Source organism: Vipera ursinii (assembly GCF_947247035.1).
Source record: "Vipera ursinii genome assembly, chromosome: 8".
Classification (NCBI taxonomy): Eukaryota; Metazoa; Chordata; class Lepidosauria; order Squamata; family Viperidae; genus Vipera; species Vipera ursinii.
In genome coordinates this window covers 2,870,750-2,883,701 of record NC_139519.1, presented here as the reverse complement: position 1 = coordinate 2,883,701, position 12,952 = coordinate 2,870,750, and the positions used below count along the sequence as shown (strand labels likewise).

Below are 12,952 nucleotides of genomic sequence, written 5' to 3'. Positions count from 1 at the left end.
GGGTCATGTGATCAACTTTTGCGACCTTCTGACAAGCAAAGTCAATGGGGAAGCCAGATTCACTTCAACAACTATGTTGCTCACTTAACAACGGCTGTGATTCACTTAACTGTGGCAAGGAAGGACATAAAATGGGGCAAAATCACAACTGTCTTGCTTAGCAACAGAAATTTTGGCCTCAATTGTGGTTGTAAGTTGAGGACTACTAGAACAGACTGTTTCCCAGTTTCTTGCCTGGTGCCTTAACTATCACACCATTTGACGGGCTCTCTTGCACTCGGGACTATTTTCCACACGTGTGATGACATGAACTGTGGTCCATGAGGGTGTCTATCCACTTAGTTATAAGTCTTTGCAGATGCAAAAGAGGCTGTGTTTGCTGCCAAAGATTAACACAACTCCAATCCATGTCCAACCATTTATTTATTTAATCAATCAATTGATCAGTCAATCGATCATAGTCACTACACTCTCAAGGTATCCAGATTACAAATCGGGGCTTATAAAAATCAAGAAAAACAGAAGCAAAGAATATATACAGCAAAATTCAAAAGCAGCATGAGTAGAAAAGAACAAGATTTTACAAGTGTTTCTGTACCTCGTCAACACAGGCCTTTTTTCAAAATGAGAAAATGCCTTCTGCATGGTGCATTTCCCAAGGAAGATATTTATTTAACACCCTACGTTGCTGTGAAATTTTCACTAATGCAGAATGCACCTTTTTCAGGCACTCTGTTCCTGCTCAGGAAAGGTGACACACTTTATCCTCTAATAGCAGTTCATCCTTTGCTTGTCCACAACAGGGTCTCTAACGTGCATCTGATTGGTTACATGATGCCACGTTGTGGCCCAAGTCCACTATCGCATGTAAACACTCTGCAGAGAGCCAGAATAAAGGTTAATTTTCAAAGGGTCAAAAAATGTGGGATTGCCACATCTGTAAATATTTTGCAATCTTTCAGATGGAAACATAAGATTTATTTTATTTTGGACATCCACATGTATCGTTACCTATATACCAATTCCTTGCTTTTCATGGTTATCCTCAGAATTGTTTTGATGGCGATATTAGTAGTGTAGTCTGTAAAATGGAAAGAACTGGAAATGTCTGCATTGCAAGATTCTTGACTGGTTGGGTTTCTGTAGTGAAGAAACTGCTTTAAAGTCATCAAGAGACTTTTTTCTTAATTAAATCACTAATTAAATTTGAAATGAGTGTAAAAAATTGGACCACCTACTAGGTAATATATAAAAAATGCAGGAGTAATATTTTACCGATCTAGGGTACAAAATACCCAGTTTTTTTCCTACTAAATTTCTAAAATGTAAAAACTATAAAACGAAAAAACTTCTACATTTCAGTTTTTTTAAAAAAATAAATAAAAAAGATATTAAAAGTTGAGTCTCAAAACTGGAAAAAAAACCTACCGTACTTGAATTTTAAACTCAACCTACTATGCAAAAACCATTATTGAGTAGTTGTGTACATTTCAGAAGGCAAAGCACAATGCCCACAAATCTCTTTGCTTAACAAACCACAACTCTTTTGGCAGGCTGGCACTGACCAGTCTCTCCGACATGGGCACTGCTACCACCTAGCAGCTTCACACTTGGCTGGGGCTAACGGCAGTCTCCACCTCGTTCCCATCATCCTTGTCACAGACTGGGATGTAGCCGCCTTCTCGAGGCAAGCACCAACACCAGCCGGCCCCCGTGAGGTCCAGAGTAGCAAAATTGAAGCTGCTCCAGTCTAGTTGCCTGAAGTCCACAGTGTCCATTTGGGAATGAATCTCATTGAGCTTCTGCCAATGTAGCCAGGCCATCACCAAGCCGAAGACCTGCAAGAAGACAGCGGAGACAGGTTAAAAGACCTCTTAGGATATGGCCGTCTTGTCCTATGGGTGGCTGGAATTACTGGGGTCTTCGCCAATCAACTGCAACACCAAACCAGAACGGGAGGATTAGGCTCTGACATTTCTCCACACCCACTTCCTTTCCGCCCCACCACCACAGCCGCCCCACAGTAGGCTTTCCTCCTGCGTTGGCCCTGTGCCGGCGATTCTTCACTGCCAATGGCCACCGGGCCCTCCACCCCCAGCCCTTCTTCCCGGCCAATTCCCTGCATGGGATAAGCAGTCACATGCCAGGCCTGCCCCAGGCGGCCTCTCAGGAAAGCAAGACTTTTGAATCCATCGAGTTGAATCAAAAGAACTTTTACTGAGAGAAAGTGGTTGCAGGAAAGTCAGGCGGAGTCTGAAGATCCTGCGCAAAGCACCAAGCGATTCTTTCGGTTTCGCCAAGTCCAACCCTCCTGACCAGCCCACTGGTGGCCAATGGGATGCTGAGAAAATGTTTTGAGAACGCTGAGGTGCTAGGCAGATGGCAGGTCGCCATCAGGGCACAAGAGCCTTGGTGGAGCAGTGGGCTGCCTGCAATTAGTGCAGGTTCGAGTCCCACCAGGCTCAAGGTTGACTCAGCCTTCCATCCTTCCGAGGTAGGTAAAATGAGGACCCAGATTGTTGGGGGCAATAAGCTGACTTTGTAATAATGCCGCTTGGGGGGGGAAAGCCCTAATAAACAGGCATATACATAGAACGAAGGCTATTGCTAAGCACATTGATTTGTGCTTCTTAGATTGTAAGCCGCCCTGAGTCTTCGGAGAAGGGCGGGATATAAATGGGATTAAAAAAAAAACCTGGCGACAACCGGCTGGGAAGGCACCCATTCAGTCTCCGAAGACAGCCCCCCTCCCCAATTCCCAAGCAAACAGCAGAAGCGGAAAAATCCCAAGCATGCCATCCCCTCTCCCCCCTTAGTGCGATGGAAGGGCGCCAGAGTACGAATGGTGGACCTGGCAGCACGTCTCCCGGCAGCCAATCAGTCCGACCCCCCCCCAATTCTCAGTTTCCTCAACTGGAGGATGGCTGCAAGGCAGGGACCCGGGTTTTAGGCTCTGGCGCGTTGATCGCTGCAGCAGGCAAGAAAAAGATCTTCCCACTGGGGAGAAAAGGTGGGGGGAGGGGAGGATCACGAAACACCTTGACTGTAATTTCAAGATGTCTTGGAGAGCAGAATCTTACTTTCCTTCCCTTTCCTTTCCTCCTCCTTCCCTGTCTCCCTTCCTTCCCTTTCCTGTCTTTTTTCCCTTCCTTCCTTCCCTTATTTCCTCCCTCCCTCCCCTCCTTTCTTGTTTCTCTTCCGCCTCCCTGCCTGCCTCTTCCTTCCTTCCTTTCCTTTCTATCCTTCTCTCCCTCCCTTTCTTTTACCTTTTTCCACTCTTTCCCTCTCTCCCTTCTTCCCTCCCTGAATGAATGAAAATTGATACAACAAATACCAGGCAGTCCTCAACTTACAACCACAACTGGAACCAAACTTTCCTTTGCTAAGCAAGACGGTTGTTCAGTGAGTCACACCTGACTTTATGCCCTTTTTTGCCACGGCTGTTAGGCGAATCACTGCAGTCGTTAAGTGAATCCTGTGGTCCTTAAGCAAATCTGGCTTCCCCCATTGGCTTTATCAGAGGCCGCCTGGGAAGATCACAGGGATGATGGTCACAGGATCCTGGGATGCTGCAACCCTCACAGAATAGAGTAGAATGGGACCTTGGAGGTCTTCTAGTCCAGCCCCCTGCTCGAGCAAAAGAACATATACCATCTCAGACAGGTGAATGTCCAGTCTCTTCTTAAAAATCTCCAGCGATGGAGCACCCATGATTTCTGAAGGCAAGCTGTTCCACTGGTTCATTATCCTCACTGTTAGGAAGTTTCTCCTTAATTCCAGGTTGCTTCTCTCTTTGGCCAGTTTCCAACCATTGTTTCTTGTCCTGCGCTCAGGTGCTTTGTAGAATAGTTTGATGCCCTCTTCTTTGTGGCAGCCCCTCAGATACTGGAATACTACTATCATGTCGCCCCTGTTTCTTCTTTTCTTTAGACCAGCCCAGGGGTAGGCAACCCTGGCTCTTTTATGACTCGTGGATTTCAACTATCCTGGCTCAGGAATTCTGGGAGTTGAAGTCCGCGAGTCATAAAAGAGCCAAGGTTGCCTACCCCTGGCCTAGCCAAACGCAAGTCCCACAGCCCTTCTTCATATGTTTTAGTCTTCAGGCCCTTTATCATCTTAGTTGCTCTTCTTTGCGCTTTTTCCAAAGTCTCAACATCTTTTTTGTAAAGTGGTGTCCAAAATTGGTTGCAATATTCCAGGTGTGGTCTTACTAGGGCTTTATAAAGCAGTACTAATACTTCACGTGATCTTGATTCTATGCCATCAATTCCAGATGGTGCCAGATGGTAGAAGGAAGGACCATATTGCATGCTCAAATCTAGGTAGCGCCTTGGGTGGTTTGGTGATGGGGTACCAGGGAAGGCAGGAGAACTCCATATAGGCAATGTGAGCAGTAAACTCCTGTGATGAGCTGTGAGCCCCAGATGGTGGAAGGGCTAGGCGGGTGACGAGACCTCTTGAAGCTCTCCTGTGGTATAGTGAACAAGCCTGGTAGACCTGTACCTAAACAGTGAAAAGTTGAGGAACATGATGTGCCCTCAACCGAGCCACTCTGGGGAGAGACTCTGTGCCACGGGTGGCTATGCAACTGAGGACGGTAAGGTGAAGATCCTTCCAACCCTGGTGCGTGAGGATCCATCCGTACCTAAAGGAGGTGTTGGCACCAGCGCAGACCCTGGAGGAATGGGATTCAGGCTGGGAGTTCTCCTTTCTCCTCTTTCATGCTGGGTGACTCTGTGAGCTTTGCTGGTCCGAAGGCCAAATGAGGCTCGGTGACAGTATTAGCAGGCTTGCTCCAGGGTTGATTGTGATGCAATGGGAGCTGCTTTCAGGCCTTCCAAGTCCAATTCTTGCAGTGAATGGAACATTTCCTACAGCATGCCTGGTCCTTGTGTAAATGAGCAAAATAACAAAACAAAACAAAAATGCCAGCTCTGGATCCTTTAAAAAGGCGACTACTGAAAGAAAACTGTGGGGAAGAGAAGAAATTTGGCATCTGCCCAGCTTGTTTCTGTTCTGAATGTCCCAGGGACTCCCTTCGCAGGAACTACAATAAAGAATGCCCAGGGATCCCAATAAAGAGGAAAGATGGCACCTGGAGAGAAAATACTAATTATCCTGGCTCATTTGGCAAGGGGCCAACAAAGACAGCTACTCTGAACATGTTATGGATCCTGATTCTTTTTTATTAGGACATGTGGGGGCTCGCGGGGTGTCTAAAAACTTCAAGATTGGCACCATAATGCAAAGGTTGCAAGCGCCATTCCTAGGACTGTGAAGTTCCCCCAGCAGATGGACACACCAATTTTACGTTTCCAGTAAAGTTTCCTTATGTGCTGAAGTTATCCTCTTTTGTGCTGCCTTTTCATGGGCAAAACGCAAGTGCCCCTGAGCCACCATCAGAGAACAAAATGGATTTTTACCTGAGGAAGGAGCAAAGAGCAAACAATCGCTAAAGTGGCTTCAAAATTGTCTTTGAACCAAAAGCTCACTGCATGGATGCAGCCGCGTACGTGGATGGTGTTCACCAGCTCCAGTCGCTACAAAAAGAATAAACTGCTAATTAATGACATGATTCTGCTCATCCTGTCACAAGTCATTGGCTTTTAGAACACCAGTCATACATTCTGCTCTTACATTTGACTGATGGAAATTTTAACTAATTACTGAAATCCAGCAGGTACCCCCAAATTTACCCAACATAACAGTTTCTGCAATACTAACAAAGTTAGTATGGTGGTCAGGCAGATCTTTATCAGAGTATGTGACTAAGCATGTTGGGTAAACCGAGCTGTTTGGTGAGTTTAGCTAGTGATGAGGAGCTAATTCAGTAACCAGATTATGCTGTGTGAATCCACCATATAGTTCGGATGATGCCCAGCAGGAGCTTCAGTGAGCAATGCTCCCAAAGCTCCTCCTGGCCCTCTGATCAGGTGCTGCAGGTGCAGCCAGCAAGGACATCGGGTGACTGAATGCAGGCGGCTGAATGTCTAGCACCGGTTCCCCAGGGGAAGAGCACCCCAGCCACCACATCAAAACCGAAAAACCCCCAACGGAGAGGCCGAGAAATCAAGCTGGGCACATCAAAGCCAACCCTTCGAGGTCTCTTTCCCCCTCAAGGGTGAGAGAGAGAACTCCGGTTGAACACCATCAAATACCAGCCCCCTAGGACAGTGACGGTGAAGGCGAGAACGATCGATGGTTAAGTCAAGCCATTTTCACCATCCCTGCTAAATGTATAGCACCTAAAATAGGGTCCCAAACTGAATTAGAAGTCCTGATAGATTCAGGCTGTACCCGATGTCTAATCAACCTCCAAACAGTGCTTAAATTAGGAATCCCTAGCCATGAAATTTGAGCAGTCAATGGGTCATTACTTGCAGGATCACCTGCAACACACCTGAGCCAGTACGGCTGTAGATGGGATAGCATTGGGAGATTATCCAGTTTGTGGTGATCCCCAAAATGACTGAGACTGTAACCCTGGGGTTGGCTTAGCTGGATAAGTAGGAAAACAGGGTAAGAACTATGAGATTAGGAACAGAGCCCATTCCTCCTACTCATGACGGCCAAGAGAGGGAAGCTACCCCCACTAAAGCTGGACATAAACCAACTGAGACTTTGAAAATTGCAGCTGAGCAGTTATCCGGGGTCCAACTGATTCCTAAAGAATACCTTTGAAGTATGGACTGACCATGAGAAACTTGAGGCGCTAAAAACCCCGCACAAATTATCCCCCAAGCAAGTTTGATGGGTGCAACATTTCAATTAAAGAGAAACTTCCTAAGAGTGACGACAATTAACCAGTGGAACAGAAGTTGCCTTCAGGAATCGTGAGCGCTTCCTCACTGGAGGTTTTTAAGAAGAGACTGGACAGTCTCTTGTCTGAGATGGTGTAGGTTCTCCTGCTTGAGCGGGGGGCTGGACTAGAAGACCTCCAAGGTCCCTTCCAGCTCTATTCTATTCAAAGCCCTGACAGCTTAACCCAGAAACTCAGAACCAAACTGAAAGCTGACCCCTGGTTCAGAGACAACAGACAATATAGGGATGAACTAGCAAGGAAAGGTTCCAGGTTGTACCTTCCTAGCATCCTCAGGGTTTAATTCCTACAACGAAGCCACGATGCTAAGCAAGCTGGTCACTTTGGATTTTTAAAAACTTTGCATTTAGTAAGGCGGCAGTTCTGGTGCCTTGGGATGAAAAAGGGCACTGAAAGTTATATAAAAAGCTGTGTGATTTGTGCCGCCATGAAAAAGAGACCAGGAAACCCCGCTGGGATGTTACAGCAGGTAACGGAACCATCCCAGCCCTGGGAGGAAATTGCAATCGATTTCATCGTCAAGCTCCCTGAAAAGAGCAGAAATACCATAGTTTGGACTGTTATTGACCTTTTCTTAAAAGAGGCTCACTTTATTGCCTTCCTTGGCCTTCCCTCCACTCAAGAGACTGGCAAAGCTGTTTTTAAAACATGTCTACCAGCTCCATGGAGCGCCAGGGAGAATGTATCAGATCGAGGGGTCCGGTTCACTGCCAACATTTGGAGGGAGTTCATGAAGCTGATCAGATCCACCCAGGGGCTCGGCTCGGCTTTTCATCCAAGCACAAACGGAGCTTTAACTTTATGACTGGTCCTTGCATTGACAATTGTTGCAGCATCCCAGTCACGTGATCGCCATTTGTATCGTTTACAACTGGCTTGCGACAAGCAGAGTCAATAGAGAGGTTGGTAGTAAAGTTGGAAGTCATGGTCATGTGATGCTTTGCTTAGTGTCTGTGGTGCTGGGTAATAGAGTTCCTGGTCCCAATTGTGGTCACTAAGCAAGGACTATTACATGCCCCCAGCTTTCCAACACATGCATGTGCACCATCACACGTACAAGGAAGAGAGGAGAAACACACACCTCTGCATGTCGTTACACACAGAAGAAAATACAGGCGCCTTCAATGGAAAGTGATTGGAAAGCATTTTGGAGCCGTTCTGCAGGCTTTCTCTGCTGCGTTTTTATATGTAGAAATGTTGCAAGGGTTTGTAGCAAATTTCCATTCCAAACAGATTAGGAGTTCTTAAACTGACAGTCTCTTTAAAGTCACTGAACTGGCCTCTCTTGTGGCTTTCTTTGTGAGGTTTATTGGAAACACTGTCAGAAAGGCTAATCCCAGATTCACAAGAAGTTTTATTTCTTTCTCTGAACATGTATTTATCCTGTTACACTGCTCAAATCTGGTTTTCTGAAATGCTGCACTTAGTAAAAGAGGGATGACATTTTGGTTTTGAATTGGACTATTAACTCTTGAACTGAATTATTTCTGAATGATCTGGGGCGGGATGTTAAATGAAAAACTAAGCAGATTTTTTATTTATTTATTGAATTTTGTATCCCTCTTTTATTACTTTTATAAGTAACTCAAGGCAGCAAGCAAACTTAATACTCTTTCCTCCTCCTATTTTCCCCAAAACTACAACCCTGTGAGGTGGGTTGGCTGAGAGAGAGAGACCGGCCCAAGGCCAGCTAGTTAGCATACATGGCTAAAGAGGGACTAGAATTCATCGTCTCCTGGTTTCTAGGTCTGCACTTCCTGACCAATGCCAGGGAATATGGGATGAAGCATTCATTGGTAGGTTATCAATTTGTTTTAAACTTCCAACGCTGTTCTCCAAAAGAAAGGAGGAAAGGCTCCCATCACACCATTAAAGGGCGAGTGAGACCGGTTCTATAGGTGGTGGACTGTTCAGAAGACCTGGCCCAAGGCCCACTGTGCTACCACCACGTGGCTGTTTTGGGGTAATTACAATGTGGGCAGTCAGACCCTCCTACCCTATGATGTATTTTCTCTTCCCTCCCCTTTCTGGGATGGACTTCCTCCTCCTTTGTCTCTGGAGAGAATCCCATCCTCCATTGTCCAGCTAACATGTGATAACAGCAGATGTGCAGTCGCTGGGAATATTACCATTTTCTGACATTGGAGATACCTTGGAATATCTTGGAAATGCTGTACAAACGTCATCTTACTCTACATGCAATAAAGGTATTTCTATATGATAAAGGGTATTTCCACGAGTTCAAACTATCTGGAGAGAACTGTTAATGTTAATGGCCTGCTTATATAGACCATAAAGGTAAAAGGTAAAGGTTCCCCCGCACATGCGTGCTAGTCGTTTCCGACTCTAGGGGCCGGTGCTCATCTCCGTTTCAAAGCCGAAGAGCCAGCGCTTGTCCGAGGACATCTCCGTGGTCATGTGGCCGGCATGACTAGACGCCAAAGGTGCACGGAACGCTGTTACCTTCCCACCGTAGTGGTCCCTATTTTTCTACTTGCATTTTTTACGTGCTTTCGAACTGCTAGGTTGGCAGAAGCTGGGACGAGTAACAGGCGCTCACTGTTACGCGGCACTCGGGATTCGACCCGCCAAACTGCCGACCTTCTGATCGACAAGCTCAGCATCCTAACCCACTGAGCCACCGCGTCCCTTCTAGACCATAGAAGTCTTAAAAAGGGGTTAATTACAGTACAACGGCTTTGGATCCAGAATAGTCAGAAAATGGTATGCCATCTCTGGGCGCACCCCTCAGGCTTTTGGATTGTCAGCCACAGTAACCACAGCGAGAAAGGCTGCCTGACCTCAGGCGCCATCTTAAGCCAGGGCAATTCTGCTCCATGGGGAGTTCAGCAGCGACACTCCCAAAGCATCTGTTTACTTTATTTATATATTTATATCACCCCTCTTAGCCACCCATCTCCCTGCCTGCCCACTGCTGTTTGGCATTCAACTCAGCCCAAGGAATTTCAGTTGCTACCTCTTGATTTAGTGTCCGGTATCCACACAGGGTGTTGATGACTTCTCCTGGTGCCTGTAAAAACAAAAAGAAGAGTGTTTAATAACAGCACATGGAAGGTGGTTCTTTTTAAGAGAGCAGGAAGAAAAAAAAAGTAAAGCTTAAAGTCTTAATATTTTCTATCGGGTCCCAGCAATTGTGTCTTTTAAGTGGGATGAAGCAAATCATGTCTTAGGAAGTCATCCCAGTCACGATGTTGCTATACCTGTTGGACAATTGGAAACCATTAGGTTTTGCAAATAGCTAAGAATCATTCAGTGGCTCTTGATTAATTTTAGTTCCTTCCTTTTTCTTGAGGCAACTTATTTTCAATTGTTCTGTTGACAAAGAAGTTGGTCATTATTTTGACTCAGAATGAGATTTTTTTTAGCATATTCTTCCCATTTGGCAAGGATGAGCTCCCTTCAGCTTCATTTGAAATTGGAGCAGGATATTCACCTCTCAGAAGAGAAGCCCTCTCTCTCTGATGTAGTCATAAACCAATAAAACCCAATAATTTTTTACTGTTCTTGAAGAGTAATGGGAGATAGCCTCCTCCTCGTCCTCAGTAGGATCAGCATGAGCGCCCCCTTCCCAAGCTGAACTGAGAAAGCTGTTTCACACATATGCTAAATTAAATGATTAAATAACTAACTAACATGGAGTCTGCTTTGATATGTGGCAAACAATTCCCTGACTATTGTCCTTAAGATTGGTGCCTGTATCTTATCCCTTAAGTACAGGAATTCAAAACAAATATTCCAACCTTGATCTTTGGACCGAAGGCAGAAGCACAAGAGGAAACCAGGGTGTACAGTTAAATGCTGACTCTTCTAGCCCACAAAACAGTCTCTGCTGAGGTGATGTTGGCCTGCCTGCTCTGAGGATAATCTTCCAGTGAAAATGGCTGCAGCTCATCGGGGGTGTGCTAGGATCCCCCTGAGGGAAACTCTGATAAGGGGCTATGTAAGAGTTGGAAACGACTAGCACGCATGTGCAGGGGAACCTTTACCTTTACCTAAGCTTTGCAAGGTGCCCTAATCCACCTGGAGAGTCTTCATCCTTCTGCAGCTAAGAAAGGACTGAGACTTCTGCAGGACTTCCGGAAGAAGTTGCTCTCCCATTTTCATCTTCTTCTCTCTCCTTGCCATCTCACTTGCTGGGTGGAAAGGATACTCCAGTCCCTGGTCCGATTCATTTACTTTCTTTTTTTGTAGCATCATTTAAACAGGGATCCTTGCTGTGGCCCCTGGGCTCTTTCCTTCAGGCCCCATCAAAGAATGGAGGCTGAGTAGGACTGACTGTCTAATTGCGTAACAAAAATCCTGTGTCTCCCCTCATGTCTGTAACAGCCCTTCAAATCCTGGTAGGCAGCCATTGTGCCACCCCTCTTCCATCTCTTTGCTAGGCTCCTAAGCGTCCATCTGACAGTTTAGCCTCCAGCCCTCTAATCATCTTTGTTTCTCTTATCTGCGCCCTTTCTAGAATTTCAGCATCTTTTTTGTATCACAGCGACCAGAACTGGAGCCAGTTTTCCAAGTGTGCCCTCATTAGTATAGCACACAGCAGCACTATCATTTCCCTGGATCTTGATGCTACTTCTCTGTTGATGCAGCCTAGGCCTGAATTGGCTTTCTTTGCCAACTGCAGGACAAATAAGTGCTTTCTTTTACAGGATTCAAAATCTAGCCTTCTCTAACCTACAGATCTATGTCCTTCAACTTTTAAACTGTTCCAGTAAAAGCAGAACTTCAGGCCTGTGGAAGGTGCACTAGGTGAGGGAGTGTCAGAACCCATTCCTATTTCATTTCTATCCCCTCTGACCCAAAATCAAATCTCACCTTTCCCTGGGTTCTGCCATACTCCCAAAGGGGAGGGGGGATGTTCCCACGGGTTTATTGCCTCTGCTCCCTCTATTCGCTACAATGTAACATTTTGCTTTCCTGCTATATCTCTCTGAACTTTCTCTCCCTAAACTGTCAGCTCGAATAAGGGAGGGAACAAGGAATGCAACCTCCGTGCCTGGTTTATTTCTACGCTCTCAGAGGAAGATGTGAAGAAGCCGCCGACCATCGCTCTGTGAACTGGAGACAGGCCGATGTTATCTCCCCTTTTCCCACGATGGAAAAGGCCATCCCACAGCTGCTGGGCGGACTATGGAGCGGGGTCTTGCTTGGGGATATTTTAATCTATCGCTCTGCACGGGAAATCTCAGATCCTGTCTATTACGCCTGCTATCAACTACTCTTAATAAAAGTTCCTGTTGGAAGAAATTGTTTCCAAGAGTTCTGCTTTCTTAAGATGTGGGGTTGAAGTGGGTCCTGACAGGGAGCTTGCAGTAACTGAACCTGAGGTGTCGCCTAAAAAGAAGCACGTCACAAAATGCATGCCATTTGAGCAGGACACTGTGACCCTTGCCAAGAAGGAGTCCAAAGGGATATCAATGCAAGGAGCATCAAGCCACCCTCCCATCTGGAAGACCCCCAGGCAAGCCTCTTCGCCTCACCTTCCTAATACAGCACGTGTAGGGCACTCCACATGCCAGAGGGCCACTGCCATTGCATGAATGGTAGGGATTCACATGCCAGTCACTGAATTCATCACCTCCACAGCAGGAAAACTGCAAGACAAAGAGAAGAGCTTAATGCATAGCTTCATCTTTCAATCATTAAAATAAAACAAGGAGGCAATTCCAGGAAGTTCCAGAACAGAGGCCTTTGGCCTGCTCTAAGCCTGCAAGACTATTTATCTGAGGAGACCTTGGCCACTTTGTAAAGCTGAAGGAAAACATTTGCTACAGCAGTCGATGCTTTGCCCAGGGAAAGATGGAACCATCTCTGCTTAACAGCTTCTTCCTTCTGTTCTACAAATGTCTGTGCTGCCCCCCAGGGTTCTTCTAATGCAAACTCACAACATCACGTGACGTCTTGTGATGTATCGCGACTTTTTTTTGCCACTGCCAGCAATGGGGTGGGCGCTGTTTTGCTATCATGCATCCAGCCATGGGCCGGCAGTTTGACATCCCTGTTCTAATGGGTCAAGGGTTGGTGAGTGGAAGAGGATCTTCCAGTGGCTGAATCTTTTGCATGTTCATGCTGAAATACCAAGTGACAGAAATGGAAGGCCACTTTCAACAG

At 46.1% G+C, this 12,952-nt stretch overlaps 2 protein-coding genes across 5 annotated transcripts in view; one reads left to right on the top strand and one right to left on the bottom strand.

The window, feature by feature from the left end:
* BOLA3 (bolA family member 3) overlaps positions 1-12,952 on the top strand; it is a 460,366-nt gene that overhangs the window by 125,239 nt on the left and 322,175 nt on the right. The gene's annotated exons all lie outside the window — the stretch shown is intronic.
* LOC310643907 (tetraspanin-15-like) overlaps positions 405-12,952 on the bottom strand; it is a 73,310-nt gene continuing 60,762 nt past the window's right edge. For 2 of the 4 annotated variants that reach the window (XM_083368584.1, XM_083368585.1), the window contains exons 5-8: positions 12,322-12,435; positions 9,798-9,851; positions 5,424-5,540; positions 405-1,838 (exon numbers count right to left, since the gene is read on the bottom strand). In XM_083368584.1, the coding sequence (XP_083224710.1) occupies positions 1,605-1,838; positions 5,424-5,540; positions 9,798-9,851; positions 12,322-12,435 (519 nt within the window). In that variant the 3' untranslated portion in view covers positions 405-1,604. The remainder of the gene's footprint in view (positions 1,839-5,423; positions 5,541-9,797; positions 9,852-12,321; positions 12,436-12,952) is intronic. The other 2 variants (XM_083368587.1, XM_083368586.1) reach the window with 2 other exon arrangements.